Raw genomic sequence first — 27,989 nt, 5'->3', positions numbered from 1 at the left:
AAAAGCATGTGTTAGAGTTTCACTACCACTGACTTCGGATAAATGAAGCTGAGTCACACAGCCCCCTATGGGCAGGCGGGGCACAGTGAATGAAGGCGCTTTCAGGTCAAGTATTTTGATGTCTATGTACCATGCATAAAATAGGAAAACACAAAGATGGGAAGTGTGAACACTGCAGGGAAAGTGAGACAGTTGAACATGTATTAATGGTGTGTGTTAAATATGGGGAGAGGAAACGATTGAAAACTGTTCTGGAAAAGGCGAAAGAGGTCGCCAAACCGTCAACCCAGTAGATGGCGGTAATGACCCATGATTCAAGGTGTAAACTGCCAAAAGACAAGAAGAAAAAGATTCAATTGGAACAGTAGTGCATGATTGAAGACAAACTACTTGACGACACGTCTCTTCTTGTACCATGACGTAAAATAATCCATTGAAAAGTGGCAGAAATGTTCGTACACGCCAAGAATCCGTTCAATCTCGCTTCTGCTTCGAGTCGTTTGGGTGAACGTTGAAACCTAAGTTAGCCTACCCTACTTTAGCCGCTAGCAAAGAAAACAACGCACGCAATCTACACGTCGCCAAGCAGGCAAACGTCAAGTCCCAAAAATGTCAGGTGAGTAAACTGACTTTTGAGTCAATTGTCTCACAAATACGATACACTGCATTTGTATACAATCGAATGTTTACAGATTCAAAATGTATTAGTAGTGCTGTTTATGCTCTTACTTGTGGGTTTCACTCAACTTGACTGTTTTTGTTTTCGATAGTGTACTGTTTTTGTTTTCGATAGTGTTTCTCATTTTAACGTGATGTAAAGCGCTTTATTATTTTCTTGTAAGAATTTTACATTTTACCAATGGAAAAATGGAGAAACGAACTCTGACGTCCGATAATAAAAATACATTTACAACGACTAAGAATAGCAATCTGCAATTTATCCAGTTCAAAATTACTGCATAGATGGCATACAACACAATTCGTACAAAATGGGGGTTTCTTAATCTAATGAATGTCCAAACTGTCAGGATAATATTCCAGAAACATATTTGCATGCTATTTGGCAGTGTGAACCTGTACAACAGTTCTAGCTGTAGGTAACGAAGAAAGTCCCAACCCCTTCAGGGCTCCAAACTTAACATTTTTACTCGGAAAACAGTGGCCCCAACCTAAAATTTTAGTGGCGCAAGCAGAAGATTCAGGGGCGCACACTGTAAATCGAAGTACAATGTTTTCATCTAATTTTTACTGTTTAACTCTTTCATAAGAATTGAAAAAAATTCTAACCTCTGAATCTATATTTTATTCTGTATCAGTTTTGACCATTATTAACCACTATTAACCACTATAACTGCTTAGAATATATTTATATATACATCTTACACAGTTTAGGCCAAATGTTTGGAGACACCTCATTGATGTGTTTTCTTTATTTTCATGACTATTACGTTTTAAATTCTCACTGAAGATCATAAAACTATGAATGAACACGTGTGGAATTATGTACTTGGTAAAAAAATATATATAAATAAATAAATAAATTAAAGATACACGATAATATCGGTTACCGATAATTATCGGCTGATAATGGCAATTATGACGTCACACAGATAATACAGATAAAAAAAAAAAATCAACCGATAATGCAATCCGATAATTATATACTTGATTTAGCCTCCAAATGTGCGCAACCAAGCAGTTTTCTCCACTGCCGCCTGCTCAACCCCTCCCCTCTCTGAAGCCCCTGTGGGAGGAGGGGTTTAGGAGTACGGCGTCATAGAGGAGGCGGTGTTACACATCAGTGTTGAGGCGCTCTCACTAGCGTGCGTTGCGTTTCCCGTATGTGAAATGAAATAAACGACGCTCTCGCCATCTACAAAACAGTTCCACGAGGCGTAAAGAAAGCGTCCTCATTGAACACCACTAGCACTAACCCAGCAGCCATTTAAAACTGCATCACAATGATTTTTGGAACGAATTAGGCTCGAGCGTATGACGTGGCACTCGCGAGGTTTCCGCCGCTATCGCCATTGTGGAAGATAAACTGAGGCATTTCAACACAGGTCGCTCTTTAAAAATGATTGGAAATTATTGTGCGGTAAAGAATTGCAACAACCGATCGAATAGAAAAAGGAGAATGTACAGCTCGACGGAACACCATTGAGTTTCTTCCGGATCCATACATGGAGAAAAGGCGAGGGAAAGCTCATATCTGAACTTACCAAACGTCGAAGAATGGCATGGGTGGCCTCGATCAGAAGGAAGGGCATAACGTTTGATTCTCCAGTTACACACTGAGTTTGCGCTATGCACTTCCACTCCGGTAAGTTAATTTAGTTTGTTTACGCAAATTTCAGTAACTTTACGCCCTAAGTCGGCCTGTTGTTAGCTATTGCTACAGCTAAACAACTAGCATTCATACATGTGCATTGTCTTCATAAGACATAATTCATGTCGTTGCTAAATGAAAAAGCTGTAATATTTTGACGTGAGAGAGTGGCAAAGAATTTGTACACAGGCTACATTTTATGCAGCAAAAGTTTTGTACATCCGTGGTCACAGACTAATGTAAACACACATTGCCTACCTTTGCTAGAAAGATGGTGTTGCCGTTTGCTATGGTCATAAAGTGAAGATCCTGCACCCATCCGCAGCAAAACTGTTCGTAGCTTTGTAGCGATTTGTAGTTTCGGAATTGCTGATGAGTGTAGTAACATATACCAAACACTAAATACAGCATGATGTCCATTTCGCGTAGTGGTGGAAGCTTGTCGACATCTTTATTCCATTTGTGTTCGGCTTGCTCGTGAGGGTCAACATTGTTCACATCCTTAAAATTGCTCACATATCTGTCCTTCGCCGTGGTAACAAGTTTGTCTCTGTATCGAACTGGCAAGTATTCCTTACTTTTTTCCATCTTTGGTTGCCGCTAAGTTTAAATGTCCCGTGATGCTTCCGCAATGGTTGCGTTGTCGCAAATCTCGCATGATCCCGTGCTGCTGTGACGTAAACGCTCGAGCCTAATACGAGGCTGCTGCTAGCGCGAATGCTAAAGCTATTGTAAACACAAATAAACTATAAAGGAAGCTACGGGGCTTGTGACGATACAGAGACGCTGCGGTCCTCCCGGAGTTGGGTTGTTTGGGAATGCAGCCCAAAGCGGCCAGTAGCCATCTTCCGACGGAGCCCGCCGATCCGGCAGGCCGCCGCCTCGCCCTAGGCAGGCAGAGCATACGAGCAGAGCCATGCACCGAATGCGCCGCAGCGAGCCGGCCGGGGCGGGCGGATATCCGGTACGAACTTAGCTGCCGCCGCCACTCCAGTTCAAGGCAGATGCCTGGGGCGGGTGCTAATTTGGCAGCTGGGCGGACTGAAGGGCACAGGCGGGAGGAAATTCCCGAAGTGACCCGATAGCCAAACCCCTGGATGAAAAAATAATGCAGTTTATACGACCACGATTCTTCGTGAAAGACATGCCGATCACATCAGTTTTACCACGGACATTTACACAAGTGATGACAACAAAGCATGTTTATCATGACGGCACAGTGGTTAGTTGATAATTGTAACGTGCACCAAACCACCCAAAGAAGTCATCCAGTCAGTAATGCATTCAGTACGCTTTAAATTTATGACATCTTAATCAGATCATTCTTCTTAAATCTAGTAAAATAATTTTCCCCATCTTGTTTGAGTGTTGAAGACTAGTTAACAGATGAATTCGCCAGATAATTCCACTTACTTGAACTAAATATTGCCATTTGTTCTTAAGCCCAAACATCTTAAAAAAAAAAAAAAAAAATGGTCATTTTTCACCTAAATCAAGAAAAAATTGCTTTCAAATAATGTTTTGAACCATACATATTCTTGAATAAAGAACATTTCTGCCAAAGTTTTTTTTTTTTTTTTTTTTTTTTTTTTTAAGGATTACGTATAATAATTTATTGCTTAAAATAAGGCTGTTAAGCTTATTTTCAGCTGGCCATTTTTCTTCAAGAAATCTGAGTGAAATATACTTGAAGTGCTGGCAGTTAATATAACTTATTTCCAATAGATTTACCCTGAAAACAAGGGAATTTAACTAGTTTTAAGGAGTTGTGTTTTTGCTGTGTCGTAATGTTATACTTTAGGAATGGCTTACTTTTAAAGCCATTTTTGTGCAACTTATGTATTTACTCTGTAAGTAATTGTTGCCAAAAGTTTACCATTACACAATGTCAGACAATCTGTCTTTATTTAGATGTTGGAATTTACTACTTGTTCACATTTGATGTTGGAAAAAAAAGAGCAATATTATTTTTGCACAGTAATATTTTCTCTTGTGTATACTTTAAAATTTTACATGAATCTTTTAATAAAATTATCGGCTTGACATTATCGGTTATCGGTTGGAACGAGGAGGAAATTATCGGTATCGGCTGAAAAATGCATTATCGTGCATCACTAAAATAAATAAAAACATGTATCTTCAAAGTATCTCTGATGACGTCTGCACACTCTTGTCATTCCTTGATGAGCTTCAAGAGGGAGTCGCCTAAAATGGTTTTTGGTTAATTAAGGGAATTTATTGCTTTATCAATGGGGTTGGGACCTTCATGTGTGTTGCATTGAATGAGGTGTTTCCCAAATTTTGAGCTGTACTGTATGTGTATGTGTATAATACATATATGCACACTGCATATTCTGTGGTTTGTTGCTAGCTTGTCCGAGTCAGTTTTGTGAGCACTGTTTCTTTCGTGAATGCATTTGAATGCATCACATGGGAGGGAGCGTGTGGTCACACTCTTTGACAAGCAGTCGCAGAGAGATTGAAATAAATCATGAGAAAACGACGTCTAACATCGTTACTTAGGATGTTACCACAGGGTTCCCGTGGGTACTTAAAAAGTCTTAAATGTCTTAAATTTGAATCGGATGTCTAGCGCTGTCAATGGCAATTAGTGAGCTAATACTATTCTAATGGAAGATTCTGAAACCAACCTGGTAGTACTTTTTTTTTTCTAAACAGTGACACCGTCTAAAAAAGATTGGTGGGAGCATGTCGACTTTTGGGCTACAAAGTTCTGCGATCAATCACCTTTTCGATAAATTGTCACATCTCTCTGCACCTGACACTGTGCAAAAAAACTAATAAACAGATTAACAAGCTCTTTTCATCTTTTTTCTGTGAATTGGAATGAGGTTATCACTAGTAGGGAGGGATGGCAGCCTCCCACTTCAAACGGATTGGACGTCTATGGCAGTCAATGCCAGGCAACCAGTTCATTTTGGGGCATTTCAGGCATTTCCTGTTGATTTTGGGGAATTTTATTGGTCACTTCCTATCGATTTTGGGGCGTTGACAGGTCCCTTCCTGTTGATTTTGGGTTACTGAAAAGGAATTGACTCAAGGATGTCCCTAAATGAATAGGAAGTGACTCTAAACCAATAAGAAGTAGCCTGCAAATGGCCAAAAATAACCAGGGAGGGACCTGTATATGCCCACAAAAGACTGGCTGTGAATGCTCTCGTTTCAGTGCCATTGATGGTGCTAGACATCCAATCCAGTCAAAACAAATTAAATGTCTAGCGCCGTAAATGGCAAGCAGTGAGCTAACGCAGACACCAGGGCCGTCACTAGGTTTTAAGAATGGGGGGGCTTAGCCCTTAGGAGTTACACAGGATGTAAGTGAATGTAGCGTACAAGCACAAAACTTCACAAACAGCAAACAAAGACTGATCATTTACATATGTACAGTGGGGCAAATAAGTATTTAGTCGACCACTAATTGTGCAAGTTCTCCCACTTGAAAATATTAGAGAAGCCTGTGATTGTCAACATGGGTAAGCCTCAACTATGAGAGACAGAATGTGGAAAAAAAAACCTGAAAATCGCATTGTTTGATTTTTAACGAATGTTTATGCAAATCATGGTGGAAAGTAAGTATTTGGTCAATACCAAAAATCAATACTTTGTTATGTACCCTTTGTTGGCAATAACGGACGTCAAACGTGTTCTGTAACCCTTCACAAGCTTTTCACACACTGTTGCTGGTATTTTGGCCCATTCCTCCATGCAGATCTCCTCTAGAGCAGTGATATTTTGGGGCTGTTGTTGAGCAACACAGACTTTCAACTCCATCCACAGATTTTCTATGGGGTTGAGATCTGGAGACTGGCTAGGCCACTCCAGGACCTTGAAATGCTTCTTACGAAGCCACTCCTTTGTTGCCCTGGCTGTGTGTTTGGGATCATTGTCATGCTGAAAGACCCAGCCACGTCTCATCTTCAATGCCCTTGCTGATTGAAGATTTTCACTCAATAGCTCTCGATACATGGCCCCATTCATCCTTTCCTTTACACATATCAGTCGTCCTGGTCCCTTTGCAGAAAAACAGCCCCAAAGCATGATGTTTCCACCTCCATGCTTCACTGTGGGTATGGTGTTCTTCGGATGCAATTCAGTATTCTTTCTCCTTCAAACACGAGAACCTGTGTTTCTACCAAAAAGTTCTATTTTGGTTTCATCTAACCATAACACATTCTTCCAGTCCTCTTCTGGATCATCCAAATGCTTTCTAGCGAACCGCAGATGGGCCTGGACGTGTACTTGCTTCAGCAGGGGGACACGTCTGGCAGTGCAGGATTTGAGTCCCTGGTGGCGCATTGTGTTACTGATAGTAGCCTTTGTTACTGTGGTCCCAGCTGTCACTAGGTCCCCGTTCTGGGATTTTTGCTGACCGTTCTTGTTATCATTTTGACGCCACGGGGTGAGATCTTGCATGGAGCTCCAGATCGAGGGAGATATCAGTGGTCTTGTATGTCTTCCATTTTCTAATAATTACCCCAACAGTTGATTTCTTTACACCAAACGTTTTACCTATTGCAGATTCAGTCTTCCCAGCCTGGTGCAGGTCTACAATTTTGTCGCTGGTGTCCTTCGACAGCTCTTTGGTTTTGGCATAGTGGAGTTTGACTGACTGAGTTTGTGGACAGGTGTCTTTTATACCAATAATGAGTTAAAACAGGTGCCATTAATAGAGGTAACAAGTGGAGCCTCGTTAGACCTCTGTAGAAGAAGTTAGACCTCTTTGACAGTCAGAAATCTTGCTTGTTTGTAGGTGACCAAATCCTTATTTTCCACTCTAATTTGGAAATAAATTCTTTAAAAATCAAACAATGTGATTTCCTGCCCCCCCACATTCTGTCTCTCGTGGTTGAGGTTTACCCATGTTGACAACTACAGGCCTCTCTCATCTTTTAAAGTAGGAGAACTTGCACAATTGGTGGTTGACTAAATACTTATTTGCCCCACTGTACACTCAGGTGACTTGAAGTTCTGCTCTGAGACCCCCAGTTTGGCCAAATTTTAAAATTGTCCTATATGCATGTGTGATGCATCGTCGAAAAGCTTAAAATCTCTTTTCTGGGGGAAGAAAAATTTTGAACATGGCATTAAAAAAAAAAAAAAAAAAAACTGCGAAACCCTAACTGTAGGTGAGAGCATGAGAGAGCGTAATTAAAGACACCATGATTTTAACGAGATATTATTGCGTACTTACCTCTTTTCGATCCAAAAACTCCATGTAGCATGTATCACCGAGTGTCAAGACACAGCTGTGAATGGCCAGAGCCGAATTTTGGGGGGATTTTATGGGTGAAACATGGTAATATAACCAGGGCGCGATGCAGAAATCGCAGACATCACGGAGTGGTCGAGATTTTCTTTTTCATATATTTACCCTTGGAAACGTTTTTTTCCCCCCGTTTTTCTTTGTTTGGGTCGATTATTTATCATCTAAAATATTGGGAGAAGTGTGATGGTAACAAAAAAAATACAATTAAGCGATAGTTATGAGGTCGATATCCGTGACTTATTTAGAGACAACATTTTATTCATTGTGACATAATTTGTTTAAAAGTTTAAAATATGCGAGTGAATAATTTATAATTGTTTAGTTTTTTTAAATTTATTTATTTATTTATTTTAAACAAAATATTGACATCAATTAATGATTGTAATCTAAAAAGGACAGACATTTCAAATAATAAATATAATTACTTACCTTCTTTTAATGGCTGGCTTGAAACAAAAGCAGTTGTGCGACGCCTCTAAATGGGGGTCTCCAGGGTAAAATGGACAAATTAAAAAGAGTTCGGGGGCTTAATGCACCACGAATCTGCCATGGTACCATATAGACATTGTTGTCTCAAACACAGCAGTTCTTTTGGCTTACAATACAGCAGTTTATTTTAAACGGGTTGTTATCAGTGCGCTCACAGCGGAGCCAATATGTCAGGTTTTTACTGTTCGCTGCCCAATAATGGTACAATATGTTAGGGAGAGCCATTCCACCCAGTTCTTTGGGTCTCTGTAATGTTTGAATTACAATCTCTAATCGTGAAGGAGTTTTGTCAGCAAAGAAAAAGTGTGAGTAGATGAAAAAAAATTCTCGTAATGGCTCTAATTTTAGTCTTAAAATGGCCCCATTTGGGGACAGTGTGGACCCCTGAGATGAAGAAAAAAAAACTTGCGCTGGCTCAAATTTTAGTCTCAAAATGCGATTATTTGGTCGCAGTTTGGGACCCTGCCTTTTGAACTGCAGGATTCCATTGTCTCCAAACCTTTTTCTGCTTAGCAATCTGAATGCTGTGAATATCTCAAATAATCAAGCCGTCTTCTACTGGCAACTTTAACAACACTTGCTGAAAGAAAAACAATATTGCTATATTGGAAAAAGAAACAAAATATTAACACGAACCAATGGCTAAATTTAGTCATGGAGCATATAACACTGGAGAAAATATCTGAAAAACAGACAAATTGTTGAACAAAAACAATGCGCAACATTTCCTAAAATGCTGTAGCAAGAATAACGATTCTTTCTTGCATGTGAAGGAATTCCATAATATTAATAGCAATACTGCAATAATATATATATGGTGGAAAACACTCAGGTGACTTGAAGTTCCCCTCTGAGACCCCCAATTTGGCCAGCTTTCAAAATTGTCCGATATGCAGGTGTGATACATCATTGGAAAGCTTAAAATCTCAATTTTCTGATGGAAGAAAATTTTTGAAAAATTCTGGAGGTGAGAGCATGAAAGAGGAGAATTAAAGACAGCATGATTTTATTGAGATATTATCGCGTACTTACCTTGTTTCAATCCAAAAACTCCATGTAGCATGTATCACTGAGTGTCAAGACAAAGCTGTGAATGGCCACAGCTGGATTTTGGGGGGATTTTATGGGTGAAACATGGTAATATAACAGGGGTCGCGATGCAGAAATCGCAGACATCAAGTAGTGGTCGAGATTTTCTTTTTCAAATATTTACCCTTTTAAACTTTTTTTTTTTCCTTTCTTTCTTTCTTTGGATCGATTATTTATCATCTAACATATCGGAGAAAATGCGACAGCAACAAAAAAAAAACAATGAAAGCATAGTTATGAGGTAGATATCAGTGACTTTTTTACAGACACCATTTTTTTCATTGTGACGTAATTTGTTTAAAAGTTTTAAATATGCGTGTGAATAATTTTTTTAAGTCTTTTTTTTTTTTTTGTCAAATGAAATATTAGACATCAATTAATGATTCTAAGCTAAAAATGACAGACATTTTGAATAAAAATATAATTAATTACCTTCGTTTTGTGGCTGGGTTGAAACAAAAGCGGTTGCGTGACGTCTGTAAGCGGGGGTTTCCAGGGTAAAACGGACCAATTAAAAATAGTTCGGGGGCTTAATGTTCCATAAATCTACTTTGGCAGACATAGTGTTCTATCAAACACAACAGTTCTTTTGGCTTAAAATACAGCAGTTTCTTTTAAAGAGGACTGCAAGAGTGCAACTGCTTTTTCAGTCTTGTCAGTGTTTTCCACCATATATGGAAATAACTACAATAATAATAAAACAAAGATCTATGTTTAAAGAATGCCCTTCAGTGATCCCTGGCACATGTCTATGGGTTCTCAACAAACCTACTAATCTCTTTTTCTACCAGCGTCATAGGTGCTGTGTGAGTGCCCCCCCCCCCCCCCCCCCTCCTCGGGGGTGGGGTAGCGGTGAGCGGTGGGCATAGTGCCTTCACAGTTTGGGCCGGCCCGGGCTCTGTCCTGGGAGGTCCTTTCCGGAACCATACTGGGAACTCCTCTAGGCCTGTAGGGTGGGTGGTATTACGCCTCCATCCTCTTGGCCTGTCCGCCCGATATCCGCATAGGATTGATATAAAATGATGTCAATAGTTTGTGCTGTAAAAGGTTTTGTTTGTGCTGTTATCGTTTTTTAGAATATTGACAATCCTTTTTTAGGTCACTCTCAGGTCAACCAGCTCCCCCTTTTGTTTTAAAATGGTGTCAGTCGTTTGTGATGTATGACGTCACTCGCAGCCCTTCCATATCCAACACCCAAGGCTGACTGAGTGTACCGACTCTCTCAATCACAGAGGGGTGCCCAACAACTAGCGCAAACATAGTATGAACGAATGGCATCCCTTCAGGTCATTTTGCAGTAAATGGGGGGCTTGAGATATTAATTTGAGTGATGACGTTACTCGCATAGTTTATGTTTGTGTCTTCATTATTAAAATGTGATGTCAAACAATTAGAATTCCATTGTTTCACAGTGGATAACAACAAGATACGAATAAATACAAAATCGTCATGGAGGAATATTTCTTAAGCTATAAATATTTGGGGGACTGCAGTGTTTCCCACAGGATTTTAGGAGACTGTGGTGGGAGGGTCTCTGACCCTCGGGTAGGGTGTGTGTGTACATTTTCAAGCCTGGTGTATCTCTTTAGGGCATTTTGAGACCACTGAATGTAATATAAATTGCTGTATGCGGTGTCGCCGGATCGCGCCAAATGCAGCAGAATGCAGCAGACAGTAGTCCCGTAGCCTGGTACACCAGACTCAGCGGCAATATGTTCCAATCCGCGGTAAATTGGTTTTACATGACCAAAAACACATCGAGTCGCTAAAACCAACAGTCTGTCTCGCGCTAGCCATATTGAATATGTTGAAATGTCTTTCGCTAGTTTCTTGTCGCTTTACCCACGTCGCGTCAGCCCGTCGCTGATTGGTCCGCTCCGCTGTCTATTTGCTGTGGCTGGCTCCGCCCTGGAAATTTTTTTCTGCTGAATGGTGGCCAGACTCATGCTCTCATAGCCAGGCATGAAAATGGGTCAGGGGTTAAAAAGGTGAGAAGGGTGTGGAGGAAATATGTTCCAGTACACTGTACACCCCAACAAAATATTGAGCTCTGTCAAACCACACTGTGTTTCAGCTGGGCCATGCAGAGACCGGTGGAGGGGCGGGTGCTCGTAGATCAAAAGGAGCACATGAACAAGTATTTAATACACCTTAAAACAACATAACTTCAGTTTTAACCAGCTTTAGATAATAATTGGCTGCAACTGTGACGACATACTTTAATTGTGAGGGGGCAACAGTGAATAGAAATAAAAACTGTCATCAACACTTTCTGGCTGTGACTCAGTTAGTCTGCCTCTTTTCTTCCTTCAACCTCTGCATCAAAACTTCCTTCCTCAACTTGTTCATCTGAGAACAAACCGCATCAGATGGTCACTGAGCCACCAACAGCACAGTTTTCTCAAAACTATTATTTCATTATTATCCATACTTAACAACTCTAGCACCTAATGATTAATAAAGCAATGACATAAAATCTTATAGAAAAATAACATTGTAATTGTGTTTATAATTGTATTTAATACCCGACTATCCTTGCAAACTTTTTCTTACCAGGTCTGCTATTCACCCAGCTGATGAGGTATCCACTGCCTTTAGCAGCCTCATCCAACTCCTTTTTTTATCCCTCAAACTCCTTTCCCTGCGAGGCATGTCTATGTAATGAAATATAAATATTAAAAAAAAAATTTTTTTTTAAACACTCCCCGGTGGCTTTTAGTTTTAAAGCTTTCTTAATTTCTTTCTCTCTCAATAACGATGGAGGTAGATTTGTGTTTTTATTATTCAATCAAAAAACAAAGTTACTTCTATCAAAAACAAAGTTGCTTCAATCAAAATACAGTATGTACTTTTAATCCCAAAAAAGTCACTTCAATTAAAAAAAAATGTCTTTGATAAATAAATAAATAAATAAATTTGAGATAAAAAAAGCATTTGAAAACTATTTTTCTTGATTGAGACAAATTTTTCCATTGAAGTAATGTTGTTTTGCGTTTGGGCCACATTTTGGCTAGGACATTTGTGTCTTTATTATTCAATCAAATAAGTTGCTTCAAACAAAAAAATATATATAAAAAGAAAAACTTATATAATTATATATATATATATATATATATATATATATTAATAATAATAAAGCCAAGCATTTTCTTACTACTTTATTCTTGTTTAAAAATAATTCGGTGGGGCAGTAACATGTTTAAAACTTCATAATTCTTACATTTTGAAGTGCTTGAAAAGCATTTATAAATGATACTTTGGTGAAAAAAGTGAAAAAACATGTCTTATATGTATGTATCTTTTTTCCAAAGTAAACCTGAATAAATACATTGAACAGGCACAAAGAAATGGGGGGGGGGGGGGGGGGGGGGGGCTACTTCGCGGTTTTCACTTATTGCGGCGGGTTCTGGTCCCCATTAACCGCGAAAAACGAGGGATCCCTGTATTTCTGAAAAGCTTTAAGAAGCAAGAGTCATTCCCACCACTCGTCGGGCCTGTGTTGTGCCGACACTGGCCGTCAGCTCAAGTCCCAGCCGAAAATAACGCATCTCAGGTGGACGACGCGAGCGATACGAGGCGCCCCCCTCCATCCGAGAGCATGCCGCTTAATTTGACTCAACAGTGCGTTTCTTTGTTTATATTACCGCTAAATACACAAGCTTGACGCCAATTTAACGGGAGCTATTTTTTTTCATGGGAGATTTGGCTAGCTCTGGCAGTGTTCAACGCAAGCTGCAACAAATGGCAGTAACTTTTTTATATCGCAAAATGTGAAAACGATTGAAACCATTACTCACCAAATTCAATCTGCTGGCAAATACAGGCAAGTGTGTATGCTGCGCTCTGGTCTGCCCCGGTGTGGATAAGGCCTGCTTTTTGTTTTCGCAGCTTTGCAATGCAACCAAAGGCTCTCCGAGCACTCCATGTACACGTAAGGAGTGCGCGCGTTTGGAATAATGGAACGCAGCTTGGGCCGATGATTGGTTCTCGTCAGCGAAGCATCTAGAACAGTGGTCTCAAACCGGTCCTCAAAGGGCCGCAGGGGGTACTGGATTTCATTCCAACCAAACGAGACAAATACCTTTTCACCAATCTGGTTTCTTACAAGTGTAATCAGTTGATTGCAATCAGGTGCTGCTTATGTTAGTAGAAACCTCATTGGTTGAACTGTTTGTGCTGGATCTGTTGGAACAAAAACCAGGACCCACTGCGGCCCTTTGTGGAGTCGGTTTGAGACCGCTGATCTAGAAGGATTTGCTGACTGTCCAAGTGTCACTTTTTTAAAGAACCGATTTCTTAAGTGCTCAGTTTACGTACTAAGTTAATCACATGATGATGATGATAATAATAATAATTAAATAAAACCTCCCGACCCCCCCCCCCCCTCCCAAAAAGAATTTCTCCTCGGATCTACGCAATTCACGTAGGTCGCCCTTTTTGACTTCAAAACGGCGAATTTTGCCGAAAGGTGAGAGATTTTCATGCCTGCATAGCACAGCTATGAGTCTGGTGTACCAGGCTAGTAGTCCCGTCTATGTGCGCGACCTGTTGGCGCGTGTGTCTGTGTGTGTGCATGCACGCGCGCGCTCTCGCTTGCGCAGGTAGTAGAGTGGAGTGGGCTACAGCTGTGTAATCGGCTGACTGACGCATCTGATTATTATCTTTTTTTTTTTTTTTTTTTTCGGCGGGGGGGCAAACAAGACTGTGGCGGCCCGCCACAGTCTCGTTCATTGGTGGGAAACACTGGGACTGAACATGGCAAATGAAGAAATAAGATTTGGCCTATGTGTGATGATGGTCTTGGGTCTTGCAGATGTCAGTCAAGCGCATTGTCCTGAACGCCAGGAGGCTGCTTGTGTCAAAGAAGAGGAGGAGGAAGAGTGGTCACACATCAAGAAGAAGGAAGAAGAATTGATCCACATTAAAGAGGAGTGGGATGAGTATTTCATCATAGTTGAGAACCCCTGCATTGAGGTGCAGCAGCAACCTCATCTCCTTAAAAAGGAGGAGGAGGATCCTCCATATTTTAAAGAGGAGGTGAACATCTCCAAGTGGACTGTTGAGCCTTTGAAGGTCGAAGATGGAGGTCCGAGTGAGGCCAGCAGAGAGGCAGAGCCTCCGAGTGGCGGCAGCAGTTCAAAAGAAGGATCCCAAGCAGGCAATCTCATCGCTCAACCATCAGAGAGTGACGACGCCACATCGCACTCGCTGTTCTGTGAGTATCAAGTTACATTTGGGGAGTGAGAGCTCTGTCTGAAGAAGAAGCTGGAATTCAAGGGCGTTTGGTCTCAACATGATAACAGCATTAGGGATGTCCCGATCCAGGTTTTTGCACTGCCGAGCCGATCCCGATATTGTTTTGCACTTCCGATCCGATACCGATACCGGCCTACACCGATACCGGCCAATCCGAGCATGTGTTAAAGTTTAAAGTTATTTAGCCTCCTTACTTAGTTGTCAGACTCATGTTGAAAAAGGTTTTAGTACTCTTGATAACAACTAGCCAGCTGAATAAGGTGAGTTTGAATAACACACAACGGTTGGTAACAAGAAACTGACCTGTTTATTCAGTGACAAACACAAAACATTATAAATAACAAACAGAAATGGCATAGTCAGTAAAACGTGCAAATAATATTGTAAACTATCTTAAAAAAGCAAAACACACACACAACCTCAGTAGAAAATCCCACAAACCCCCTGAAGCTATTAGATGCTTTTAATGTTTCGTGCATTAGTTACAAAAATTGTATGAAAAGCCTCTCAGGTTTAAATAAACGATTTTATCAAGTTAACATTTTAAAACGGTAAATAAAATACTCAAGTCCCCATTCTGTATCAGTAGCTTTAAACTACATTCAATTCATTTAATTTTGCGAACTAACAGTTAAAGTTGTTAAAATTGCTCCCGTTATTCCATAATTTCCCTTCTGTCTACTTTCGACATGTGAAAGTTTTAAAACTGTTTTGAAGATAGATTCAAGTCATGATTTTGACGATTTAGGAGTATTTTAGATAAAAAGTTAATTAGGTTCGCTTGGAAGGTTCACAACAGGCTACTAGGGAAGTCTCCTGCTTTAAGATGACGGCTGTTTACTAGCGCAACTAGTTTTCAATACTTCAATGTTGCTAACGCCGTCGAGTCTGTCATTTTGCATCTAGTTCTATATACATATAATATCTATTATCTACAGTAAAACGATGTTGACGTAGTTTTTAGCGGCTGTCAGCAGCAGTCGGGTATTCTTGTGTTTTTTATCCAGCGGCATGAGTTGAGCTAAAGCCGTGAGTTGAGCATTGGCATTACCTGGGTCTATGACAAGCATGATGTTTACTCTCGGGACGCAATGCGGTCTGTTTCTCATTGCGTCCCGAAGACCGCGCTGTGTATTAGTTCCGCTTTACTTGACATATTTCAATAATCGTAATTTGGATGTTTGTGAATCGTTCTCGAATCTTCCACGGCCGAATCGCTCAAGGATGTAATGACGGTGTGTACTGTGACGTGGCTCGGTGGTAGACTGGTTGTCCCCGAACCAGAGGTTGTGGATTCGATTCTCTGCCCTGATGAACTCGTCTAAGTGTCCTTGAGCAAGATACTGAACCCCACATTGCTCCTGGTGCTGCGTCACCAGTAGGTAGATGGCGAGATAGTGTAAAGCGCTTTGAGCGCCTTGAAAGGTGGAAAAGCGCTATATACAGTGCCTTGCAAAAGTATTCGGCCCCCTTGAATCTTGCAACCTTTCGCCACATTTCAGGCTTCAAACATAAAGATATGAAATTTAAATTTTTTGTCAAGAATCAACAACAAGTGGGACACAATCGTGAAGTGGAACAACATTTATTGGATAATTTAAACTTTTTTAACAAATAAAAAACTGAAAAGTGGGGCGTGCAATATTATTCGGCCCCTTTACTTTCAGTGCAGCAAACTCACTCCAGAAGTTCAGTGAGGATTTCTGAATGATCCAATGTTGTCCTAAATGACCGATGATGATAAATAGAATCCACCTGTGTGTAATCAAGTCTCCGTATAAATGCACCTGCTCTGTGATAGTCTCAGGGTTCTGTTTAAAGTGCAGAGAGCATTATGAAAACCAAGGAACACACCAGGCAGGTCCAAGATACTGTTGTGGAGAAGTTTAAAGCCGGATTTGGATACGAAAAGATTTCCCAAGCTTTAAACATCTCAAGGAGCACTGTGCAAGCCATCATATTGAAATGGAAGGAGCATCAGACCACTGCAAATCTACCAAGATCCGGCCGTCCTTCCAAACTTTCTTCTCAAACAAGGAGAAAACTGATCAGAGATGCAGCCAAGAGGCCCATGATCACTCTGGATGAACTGCAGAGATCTACAGCTGAGGTGGGAGAGTCTGTCCATAGGACAACAATCAGTCGTACACTGCACAAATCTGGCCTTTATGGAAGAGTGGCAAGAAGAAAGCCATTTCTCAAAGATATCCATAAAAAGTCTCGTTTAAAGTTTGCCACAAGCCACCTGGGAGACACACCAAACATGTGGAAGAAGGTGCTCTGGTCAGATGAAACCAAAATTGAACTTTTTGGCCACAATGCAAAACGATATGTTTGGCGTAAAAGCAACACAGCTCATCACCCTGAACACACCATCCCCACTGTCAAACATGGTGGTGGCAGCATCATGGTTTGGGCCTGCTTTTCTTCAGCAGGGACAGGGAAGATGGTTAAAATTGACGGGAAGATGGATGCAGCCAAATACAGGAACATTCTGGAAGAAAACCTGTTGGTATCTGCACAAGACCTGAGACTGGGACGGAGATTTATCTTCCAACAGGACAATGATCCAAAACATAAAGCCAAATCTACAATGGAATGGTTCAAAAATAAACGTATCCAGGTGTTAGAATGGCCAAGTCAAAGTCCAGACCTGAATCCAATCGAGAATCTGTGGAAAGAGCTGAAGACTGCTGTTCACAAACACTCTTCATCCAACCTCACTGAGCTGTTTTGTAAGGAAGAATGGGCAAGAATGTCAGTCTCTCGATGTGCAAAACTGATAGAAACATACTCCAAGCGACTTGCAGCTGTAATTGGAGCAAAAGGTGGCGCTACAAAGTATTAATGCAAGGGGGCCGAATAATATTGCACGCCCCACTTTTCAGTTTTTTATTTGTTAAAAAAGTTTAAATTATCCAATAAATTTTGTTCCACTTCACGATTGTGTCCCACTTGTTGTTGATTCTTGACAAAAAATTAAAATTTTATATCTTTATGTTTGAAGCCTGAAATGTGGCGAAAGGTTGCAAGGTTCAAGGGGGCCGAATACTTTTGCAAGGCACTGTATATGTAGAACTACGTAGATGCAAAATGACAGACGAAGGCGGTGTTAGAACAAATATTATCGAAACGAGATGCGAAATGACAGACTTTCCGGCGTTAGTAAACAGCCGCCATCTTAAAGCAGTACTAAAGCAGTAACTTCTCTAGAAGGCTCTGTTGTAGCGAACCTAATTAACTTTTTATCTAAAATACTTCTAAATCGGCAGAATCTTGTCTTGAATCTATCTTTAAATGATGAAATAGTTTTAAAACTTTGACAAAAGTAGACACAAGGGAAATTATGGAATTACCATAACGGGAGCAATTTTAACAACTAACAGTTGATTCACAACATTAAATTAATTGAATGTAGTTTAAAGCTGCTGATACAGAATGGGGGCTTGAGTATTTTATTTACTGTTATTTTTGTATATTTGTTTACTGTTATATGCTAACTTGATACTGAAATAGTAGTTTGGTTTAGCCTGAGAGCATTTTTGAACAATTTTGGAATTAATGTACAAAACTTTTTTTTTTTTTTTTTTTTTTTAAATAAAAGGACGGGGGTGCATCAATAATCGTTTTATAATCGAATCGTTACGTGCCCAAAGATTCCCAGCTCTAATACAGTGTGTGTATATATACATATATATATATATATATATATATATATATATATATATATATATATGGCGGAAAACACAGACAAGACTGAAAAAGCAGTTTCTGCTCTTGCACTCCTCTTCAAAAGAAACTGCTTTATTTTAAGCCAAAACAACTGTTGTGTTTGATAGAGCAATATATCTATGTGCTGCCAAAGCAGATTCATGGCGCATTAAGCCCCCGAAGTATTTTTAATTTGTCCGTTTTACCCCGAAAACCCCTGTTTACAGACTTTGTGCAACCGCTTTTGTTTCAACCCAGCCATAAAACGAAGGCAATTATATTTCTTATTCAAAATGTCTGTCGTTTTTAGCTTAGAATCATTAATTGATGTCTCATATTTCACTTACAAAAAAGAATGACTTTAAAAAATGATTCACTCACATATTTTAAACTTTTAAACAAATTATGTCACAATGAAAAAAATGGCATCTGTAAAAAAGTCTAGGATATTTACCTCATAACTATCGCTTAATTGTATTTTGTTACTGTTGCATTTTCTCTGATATATTAGATGATAAATAATCGATCCAAACAAAAAAAAATTGAAGAAAAAAAAACTTTCAAAAGGGTAAATGTATGAAAAAGAAAATCTCGACCACTCCTTGTTGTCTGCGATTTCTGCATCGCGACCCTTGTTATATTAGTGTTTCACCCATAAAATCCCCCAAAAAATCCAGCTTGTGGTCGTTCGCAGCTGTGTCTTGAGACTCAGTGATACATGCTACATGGAGTTTTTGGATCGAAACAAGGTATGTCCGCGATAATATCTCGTTAAAGTCATGGCGTCTGTAATTCTGCTCTCGTGTGCTCTCACCTACAGATAGGGTTTTGCTGTTTAAAAAACATTTTTTTTAAAAATGCCCTCCTGTTCAAAATTTTTCTTCCCCCAGAAAATTGAGATTTTAAGCTTTCCAATGATGTATCACACATGCATATCGGACAATTTTGAAAGTTGGCCAAATTGGGTGTCTCAGAGCGGAACTTCAAGTCACCTGAGTGTTTTCCGCCATACACAAAGTGAATCCAATAGAACTTTTTATTGCATACCTGGTATAGGTGACAATAGTTAAATAAGCCTTTGGCTCTCAAAGGCCAAAATAGTGCTAAATATGTGAAATTAAAACATTTATAATACTAGCCCAACAGTAGGAAAGTAAAAATACGATGAATGAATAATGAATATAAAGTTTTGACTCTCAAAAGACAAACAGTGCAACTTTCATGAAATGACCACAGCATCCTGTCTCTCTACTAGCCTCCCTCTCTGTGCACCAGCAGCAACACACACTTGGCCACCTAGCTTAGCTTACTTTGGTTACTTCTACATCACTTTTGAATAGGCTTGCCACTCGTCCTTTGAAATAAGGAATTGTTCCGAATTGGGAATTAAAAGTTGAGTTCTGTATTGAACCAATACCCAATATATATAAATAGATACATTTCTATGCACTTAAGGAGTTTTGGTGATTTCCCTATTTTTTCGTCGCCTGTACAGTTTTGAAAAAACAAAAACAAAAAAAATCCAGATGTGGCCATTCACAGCTGTGTCTTGACACTCGGTGATACATGCTACTTGGAGTTTTTGGATAGAAACAAGGTAAGTACGCGATAATGTCTCGTTAAAGTCATGGCGTCTTTAATTCTGCTCTTTCATGCTCTCACCTCCAGATAGGGTTTTGCTGTTTAAATTTTTATTTTTTCCTGTTCAAATTTTTTCCTCCCCCAGAAAATTGAGATTGTAAGCTTTCAAATGGTGTATCACACATGCATATTGGACAATTTTGAAATTTGGCCAAATTGGGGGTCGCAGAGCGGAACTTCAAGTCACCTGAGTGTTTTCCGCCATATGCATTTTGTTAACTTCAAAATCTGGATTGTGCCAGATTGATGAAAATTTACCCGGTGCTAAATTTGAACAGGGCCTATACGCAGACTATGCAGCTGCATAGGGCCCCTGACCACTTGGGGGCCCCCAATCTGGCGATTGTTTAATTTATATTCTATTTTGTTTACGACAGTTCGCTTTATTTTACTTTTGTGAGTTTTGATACTTGATTACAAGCTTAAAACAAAAAGTTCTTCCTTAACTTCTTTCCTCTTATAGAAAAAAGTTTGGCGCTATCTACTGTAAGTACTGACAGTCATTTGGGGTGAGAAGTTTGAAGTATGCAGTGCAACAAAATCTGATTAATATACAAAATATGGACGTATGGGTTGGATTGCATGTATGGGTTTCACAGTACACTGTGACGAAATGGTGGGCCAAAAATATGGGCCCCTTTGCATTATTTTGCTTAGGGCCCCCAAATGGCCTGGGCCAGCTCTGAATGTGAATGCATGATTTCCATTACTTTCCACCAGGCTTCAAGGTACATGCTATCATTGGATTCTTGAAGCAGCTATGTCACTTGACATTGGAACTAATAAAAGGAAGGGTTGCCAGTTCCATGTGATTACAGCCTATTTGCTCTAATTGGTAATTCCAGCCATGGTTGTTGTTCTGTGTTAAGGTGTCATTTGCTATATAATAATGTTGGAAGTTGGGAGTGTTTTTCTGCTGGTTGCAGATGCTAATTCTGTCATTTTTATTCTTAAAGTAGAATTTTGTGACAGCTGAATCTAGGTCTTGAAACCATTTTTGAGTGGGTTTAAAGTCAAGGCAGTGCAGAGACGGATGGAGGGGCAGGTGCTCATAGATCAAAAGGGGCACATGAACAAGTATTTTAATATATCTTACAACAACATAACTTCCATTTTAACCACCTTTACAGTACAATTGGCTGTGACTGTGACAGACTTCAATTGTGAGGGAGGAATAGTGATTAGAAATCAACACTGTCATTAACACTTTCTGGCTGTGACTCAGTTGGTCTTTGCCTCTTTCTTTTCTTCCTTGAACCTTTACATCAAAACTTCCTTCCTCAACTTGTTGTTCATCTGAGAACAAACTTCATCAGATGGTCGCTGAGCCACCTTCAGCAGTTTTTTTTTTTTTAAACTATTATTTCATTATTATCTAAATTTGAAAACTTTTTTGCACCTAATAATACAGTAATAACATAAAATGTTATACAACAATAACATTGTAATTGTGATTATAATTGTTGTGTTTTACACCTGAATATCCTTGCAAACTGTGTTCATCTTACCAATTGTGCTATTTACCCAGCTGATGAAGGATTCACTGCCTTTAGCAGCCTCATCCAGCTCTTTTTTTTTTTTAATTCCTCAACCTCCTTTCCTAACTAGTCATGTCTACATAATGAAATATAAATCTTTAAAAAAACTAAGATTGCCTGGTAGCTTTATTTTTAAAGCCTTAATTTCTTTCCTTCCTTAACTATGGAGGTAGATTTGTGTCTGTATTATTCAATCAAAAAAAAGTTTGATCTAAAAAAAAAAAAAAAAAAATTTAAAAATTCTTCAATCAAAATATATATATTTCAATCAAAAAGAGTCACTTCAATAAAAACGTGTGGATTGAAGTTTTTTTTGTTTTTGTTTTTTAATTGAAAATTTTTTGATTGAAGTAATGTTGTTTTGCGTTTGGGCCACACTTTGGCTAGGACATTTGTGTGACTGTGTCTTTCTTATTCAATCAAAAAATAAGTTGCTTCAAACAAAACGTATTTTCAAAGATAAATCATACTGGTGTCAACAATAATCGATGCGGCGATGCATCCCGATGCGTGGCATGGACGATTCGATGCAGGCAACAAGCCGAATCGATTCAGCACATTTTAAAATATATAAGACTAATAGCCTAAATCTTGAGCCCGAACCCGACCCGAATTTCGAGCCGAGTCGGGCCCAAAATGTCAATGATTTACGTAAGGGTCGGGATGGCCGGACTTCTCGCTCGCTTTTTTTTTTTTTAATTTTTTTTTTTTAATAAATATATATTTGTATACTAAAACGATATATGGATGTCAAACTAAGGAATATTTGTTATAAAAATAAATAAATTGGATAAAACAGAGAGAAGGCGCTTTGGTAATCCCAAACATGAGCTGCAGCAGAGCCAGTGCATTGTTTGCGCACATGAATGCCGTGGCCCCGCCGTCCTTTTAATCTTCCCCTCGCGCTTTGGCCTCTCCACGAGTCTGCAACTGCATCCTCGTATTTCCTTTTCGAATTTCAATATAGAGCAGCAAGAGGTGAAAAGCAAACTAAAGACGGCGGGATTGAAAAGGCAAGAATCCACGAGTGGTGTGTGGAAAGGATTTAAATCGATAGTGAAAGATGCCACAGAAATCCGTGTCGGCCTTGCCGAATGCAACAAATGTGGCGCTTTGCTCTCGTACGAGAGCAGAAAGACTGGCACCTTGACGCTGAGCAGGCATTTTAAAAACTGTACTGGCCTAAAAGATGATATTAGTCAAACATCGTTATTATCATTTGTTTCGAGGGCTGCACCCCTTCGTGCTAAGCAGGACATTGTGGTGTTCCTTTAAATGTTATTATTTATTTTGTTTCAGTGCTCCTTAAAGGCAGGTTGTTCTTTTGTGTGTTCTAATGCGAGTTATTAAAATAAAGAATGTTGTTTAAAAGCATTTTAGTTTATTTTTGTATATGCTGCTGTTCCTCTCATTGTCATAGAGGCGCGTGGTGAGCAAAATATCCCACACAGAAATATATTTAACAAACCTTTCCAGCGTTATTTCGTTGTGTAAAAGCATTTATAATCAGAAAAATAGGTAGACTATTTAAACATTAAGAAAACTTGCGTTTTTTTCTGGCAACTCGAAGAAATTAAAATAAATGTCTATTGCATTTTGACGAGGAAATGACGCATGAACTATCCACCTGATAGAACGGACACAAAAATATAAAAGATATAAATGTTTATTGAATATGCATCTTACAGTCTTGTTTAACTGGGAGAATTTGTTACAAAAGACGGGCTTTAATTTGTTATCATTATGCACATAGCATCGTCGCAAAAAACGCAACCACGCATCGCATCCCCGCATTTCCTCCCCCACCTGAGTCCTCACAAATAAAATGGGCTCTGGCCTACAAATAAAACGTAAAATTTCGGGGGGGTGTGGGGGGGGTTCGGGCTCGGGCCTACGAATAAAACGTAAAATTTCTCGTTTTTTTGGGCCCGAGCCTGCAAGGTAAGTTAATTGCTCGGGCCGGGTCGGGCTTTAATACGCGCTGGCCGGGCCGGGTCGGGCTGGATTTTTTAGGCCCCAACGAGGCTCTAATAAAAGTACGTTCAAAAATCTTCCCTGTGCAATTCCGGTGATGCAACGGATTTGGTTTCCCCATTTGTCTTATTATTCTCATGTTTACCTGTAGAGGAAGCTACTTTACATTCAAAGCAATGCAGGGGGGACGAGGAACCCAATTCTGCTTCCTCACCAGAGTAACGTCACAGACATGCACAGTTGCAGTCGAGTGAGCAGAGAGATAGGACATAACATAACAATGGCTGAAGCAGAGAAAGAGGGAGTGCTACTCTGTGTAAAAAAATAAATAAATAAATAAAAGAGAGAGAGAGAGAAAGCCCTGGTCTCATTCAAAGCACAAATTAAATGCTGTGATTTTTTTTTTTGATTTTTTTTTTAATAATATATATACTATATCTGAAAGTATAGTATTTTCATTTGACTTCAACCAGGAGTGACACAAGAGCCAATAAAGAGTTGTTTAATATCTGACCGCTTGTGTTGCCTCATGATTCACGAAAAATATGCTTTGCTTTAGAATTTTAATGAATCCCAGGCTTTAATGCATCGCGATGCATTGCCAAATCGAACCGCATCGAATCGTGACCTTCTGAATCGAATCGAAACGTGGCCCGCCGTATCGTAATCGAATCGAATCGTGAGGGCAGTGCCGATGCACGCCTCTAAATTAAATCACTTTTAAAAAATCATAAATTTTTTGGAAAATATTATTTCTATTTGAAATTATTGTTTTTATTAAAGTGCAAAAGGTTTTGAACTCACTTTTTTTTCAAGTGCAAGTGCAGGACATGACCTAATGCTCTCCTAAAGCTGATGAGTTTAAGAGTACAGTGATCCCATTGCGATATATTTCGATACTAAAACCAAAAGAATTTTTTAAAAAAAGAATAGGTGCTCCACACAGCCTAGTATGCACTAAGACACACGTTGACAGTTTTCACATACCACTGAAAATGACCCGGGAGATCCTCTTGAGAAAAGTTTTGCACAAAGGACAGACTGGCCAATTGCACCACAAAATATATGAATGGTTTTCTTGTGTTTTGCAGGTTTCAGAAAATATCTTGGTGCTGAGTGTCGGGAGCTAGAATCTCCTGGCGTTAAAGAGAATGCTGCGCTTCCCCAGATCAAAGGGGAGGAGCCAGATCCCTGCCAACAGAAGCAACTTCCGATCAAAAAGGAGGATGAAGAGCTGCCATACGTTAAAGAGGAGGAAGGTATCACCAGTTCGACTGGTGAGCCCTTGAAAACTGAAGATGGTCTCAGTGAAGCCAGAGGAGGGGCAGAGTCTCCAAGCTTTACTAATCAAGATAATTTTCCGATTAACCACTCTGGTGAAAAAAATTTTGTCTGCTCAGTTTGTGGTCAAAGATTCAGTAGCAAGACCACCTTAAAACGACACACAAGAACCCACACTGGTGAAAAACCCTTTTCCTGCTCAGATTGTGGTCAAAGATTCAGTCACAATACCACCTTAAAAAGACACACAAGAACCCACACTGGCGAAAAACCCTTTTCCTGCTCAGTTTGTGGTCAGAGATTCAGTCACAATAGCACCTTAAAAAGACACACAAGAACCCACACTGGGGAAAAACCTTTTTCCTGCTCAGTTTGTGGTCAAGATTTCACTGGAAAGCAAACCTTAAAAAGACACGAAAGAACCCACACTGGCGAAAAACCTTTTTCCTGCTTAGTTTGTGATCAAAGATTCACTCAAAAGGAACACTTGAAAATACATACAAGGACTCACACTGGCGAAAGACCTTTTTCCTGCTCAGTTTGTGGTCAAGGATTCAGTCACAAGAGCACCTTGAAAATACACGAAAGAACCCACAGTGGAGAAAAACCTTTTTCCTGTTCAGTTTGTGGTCAAAGGTTCATTCATAAGGGAAACTTAACGCAACACACAAGAATCCACACCGGAGAAAAACCTTTTTCCTGCTCAGTTTGTGGTCAAAGATTCACTTGGAACGATCAGATTAAGAAACACGTGTGTGTGTTGGGTTGAGAAGCAGTGGCCAAGGACTGTCTTGCCTGTCATCCATGCTGGCTTCATCAGATTTTGCACGATTTTGGACGATTGTATTCTGTAAAGCTTCCTCAAATCATGTTAAGGATGAGTACTTTTGGTGCCCTACACGTGCTTTGTCCAAACCTTGTATGATATGCATCCACACTCTTGCCAAAAGTATTGTTTCACCTGATTTAACTCTCAAGTTAGGTGCCATTATTTATATAATACTCTTCCTCTTCCAAACTCCACTTTTCACAGTTAATATTTATAACTATTGACTCCAAGTTACAAAAATTCAAAATCATTCAAAAATAATGTCATTTAAGAAACACTAGGTAACTTTTCAACCTTTAAATTTTCACAATCTTTTTGATATGTTGACTGACAACTAGTTGAATAACACTTCTTTTATATCTTGAGGGGTTCTGTATCGTTTTCACCGGCACTAATTAACTTTGAGGAGGGTGGCAAGAACCCTGTCACACAAAATAAAACTACAAATGTTAAGCTGACTGCTTAACAGCATATGTAACTTCCCCCTTTACCCTATTCATTCTAAGGACAAAAGTCAATGCTAACGTTTCGCGCGAATTCTGCAAAGATGGCAGGGCAACAGACAAAAAGTTAAGTATGAGGAGTGTTATTTATGTACTTATAGTTATATCTTCACTTGTATGCATTATGTAGTCTTTTCTTCTTAGTCAAAGCAATCATGCATTCACATTCTGGTTTTAACATGTACCATTTTGTGTCATATGAGTAAGCTCAGCTATCTTAGTCCTTTGAAGACCATAAAGGTGTAACATGAACCCCCCTCAGTCTACTCAAGTCTTTGTTCATCTAATCAGAGGAAGTCACAAGACATCCCCCAGAACTGTTCCTTGTTGATCACTGGTTTGAATGAGTAAACGCCCACTAGATTGTAAACTGTGCGGTATATAGACCCTACTCACCAACGTCACAGAATGACGTGTCGCTGTATCCGGACGCCATATTGTCCGTCATTGTTTATCCGTATTCTCAATGGTTTCAATTTGTCGTGCAATTTATAGTGCAATTCATGGAAGCCCCGGTGCTTTCAGACGCTGTAAACTCATTGGATGCGTTGCATAAAAGGCGTTATGTGGAAAAGCTTCAGTCTATCCATTCGCCAGATCCATTTTTGATGCCTAAATCGATATTTTTCGACCCGCTGTCTTCGTCGTCTCTGCCTGACATCTGCTACCCTGATATCTACAACTATCTTGTCCACAGAAACTCATCCTATTCTCACGAAACTTTGCAATGATCTTAATTGTGCTTGTCAGCCCAAAACCCTCTAAATATATATTAAATGCATCTTACCAGATGTAAAATGACTACTACATAATCTGTGGTGATCGTTTGGTGCCGTTTTCTCGTCGAATTGCAGCAGTCCATCTCGCTCTCCTCTCCGGGTCTCTCGGAATACGGTAGAACTTCAAGTCTCTCCGTCTATCTTCTCTGTTACTACAACCAACTGCCACACACGCCTTCACCATTTTGATTAATAATGTTAACGAGCAGAAAAACACGCCATAATAGGAGGAATTTACGTAGCGGTAATGCTTTAACCCGACGAGCTGATGGACAATGTGGCGCGGAGGCGTGGTTGTGACGTCATGTGAGTAGGGTCTATATTGGAGTCAGATGCTGTAATGTGTGTGCCTCATTCATTAAAATGTGCTTATTGTTTGACCGCACCCTAAGACTCAGTATTTGTGTGTCGACTCCGTTTTTATTAAAGCCTCCAAAACAGAAAAAGATTGCGCAGCGTTGAAAGTACGAGGTCGAGAGCCAACGCCAACAAAATGGTGAACCCGACGTGATGTCCTGGAGGTCCAAGGCGAACTGACGATCATCTTCACAGACTCATGGCCACATACTAAAACAGGTAAGCAGATTTTACTTCTGCACCATTTACACCTGTTTTAGTAGAGCCTGTGAGGAGAGATCTGAATTAGTTGTCCTGGTAAGACAAATTTGTTAGTGATATTTTTTTATCATTTTTAGCGTTATTGTTCAACTAGTCAAAGTAAATGCGTTTTGTACCCTGCGTCGTTTAGCAGCTGAGTTTTGTACCCTACGCCGTTTAGAAGAATAAATAATGTTCATAAGATTAGTCGGGGACAATCTTAAATAAAATAAGTTAGTCCCAGACTTATCGCATTAAATCCCTATCTTGAATAAAATAAGTCAGGGAATTAATGCGACAAGTTTGGGCAATCTTTAATAAAATGTGTAAATAAAATTAAGGATCCATATAAACTAACATTTGTGTTTGTTTGTCTGTGTGAGTGAGAACTTCCCAGGATTTGATATAACTGGAACGAATGTTGTGACTTTTTCCGAAGGGAATTAAAATAATTTAAAGTGTGGGGTAAAACCCAACGAGGAAAGGCTCAGTATTTATACTGTAGAAGCTTCCTTTTCTGCACTTTTCATTTGCCACATGGCATTAACTTTTCTACGGAAGAGTCAACATTTCATAAACTTTTACAGTACATTACGTTACAGCATTGTGAATAACAAATACGTGAAAAAACAAATATACGAATAAATAAAGTAGTTCATGAATAAGTAATGCTAAAAGTACGTGCA

General features: G+C 39.6%; 1 protein-coding gene across 1 annotated transcript; it reads left to right on the top strand.

The window, feature by feature from the left end:
• LOC130916760 (zinc finger protein 16-like) lies at window positions 1-27,372 on the top strand. The gene is made up of 3 exons (XM_057837714.1): window positions 1-616; window positions 14,008-14,409; window positions 24,406-27,372. Exons 1-3 carry the CDS (start codon window positions 610-612, stop codon window positions 25,362-25,364), a joined length of 1,368 nt encoding a protein of 455 aa, XP_057693697.1. The 5' UTR covers window positions 1-609; the 3' UTR covers window positions 25,365-27,372.
• Window positions 27,373-27,989: the final 617 nt, after the last annotated feature.

Source organism: Corythoichthys intestinalis, chromosome 5 (genome assembly GCF_030265065.1).
Source record: "Corythoichthys intestinalis isolate RoL2023-P3 chromosome 5, ASM3026506v1, whole genome shotgun sequence".
In the NCBI taxonomy this organism is placed as follows: domain Eukaryota; kingdom Metazoa; phylum Chordata; class Actinopteri; order Syngnathiformes; family Syngnathidae; genus Corythoichthys; species Corythoichthys intestinalis.
Note: the sequence above shows the minus strand (reverse complement) of the source record. Positions and strands in the feature narration are given on the sequence as shown.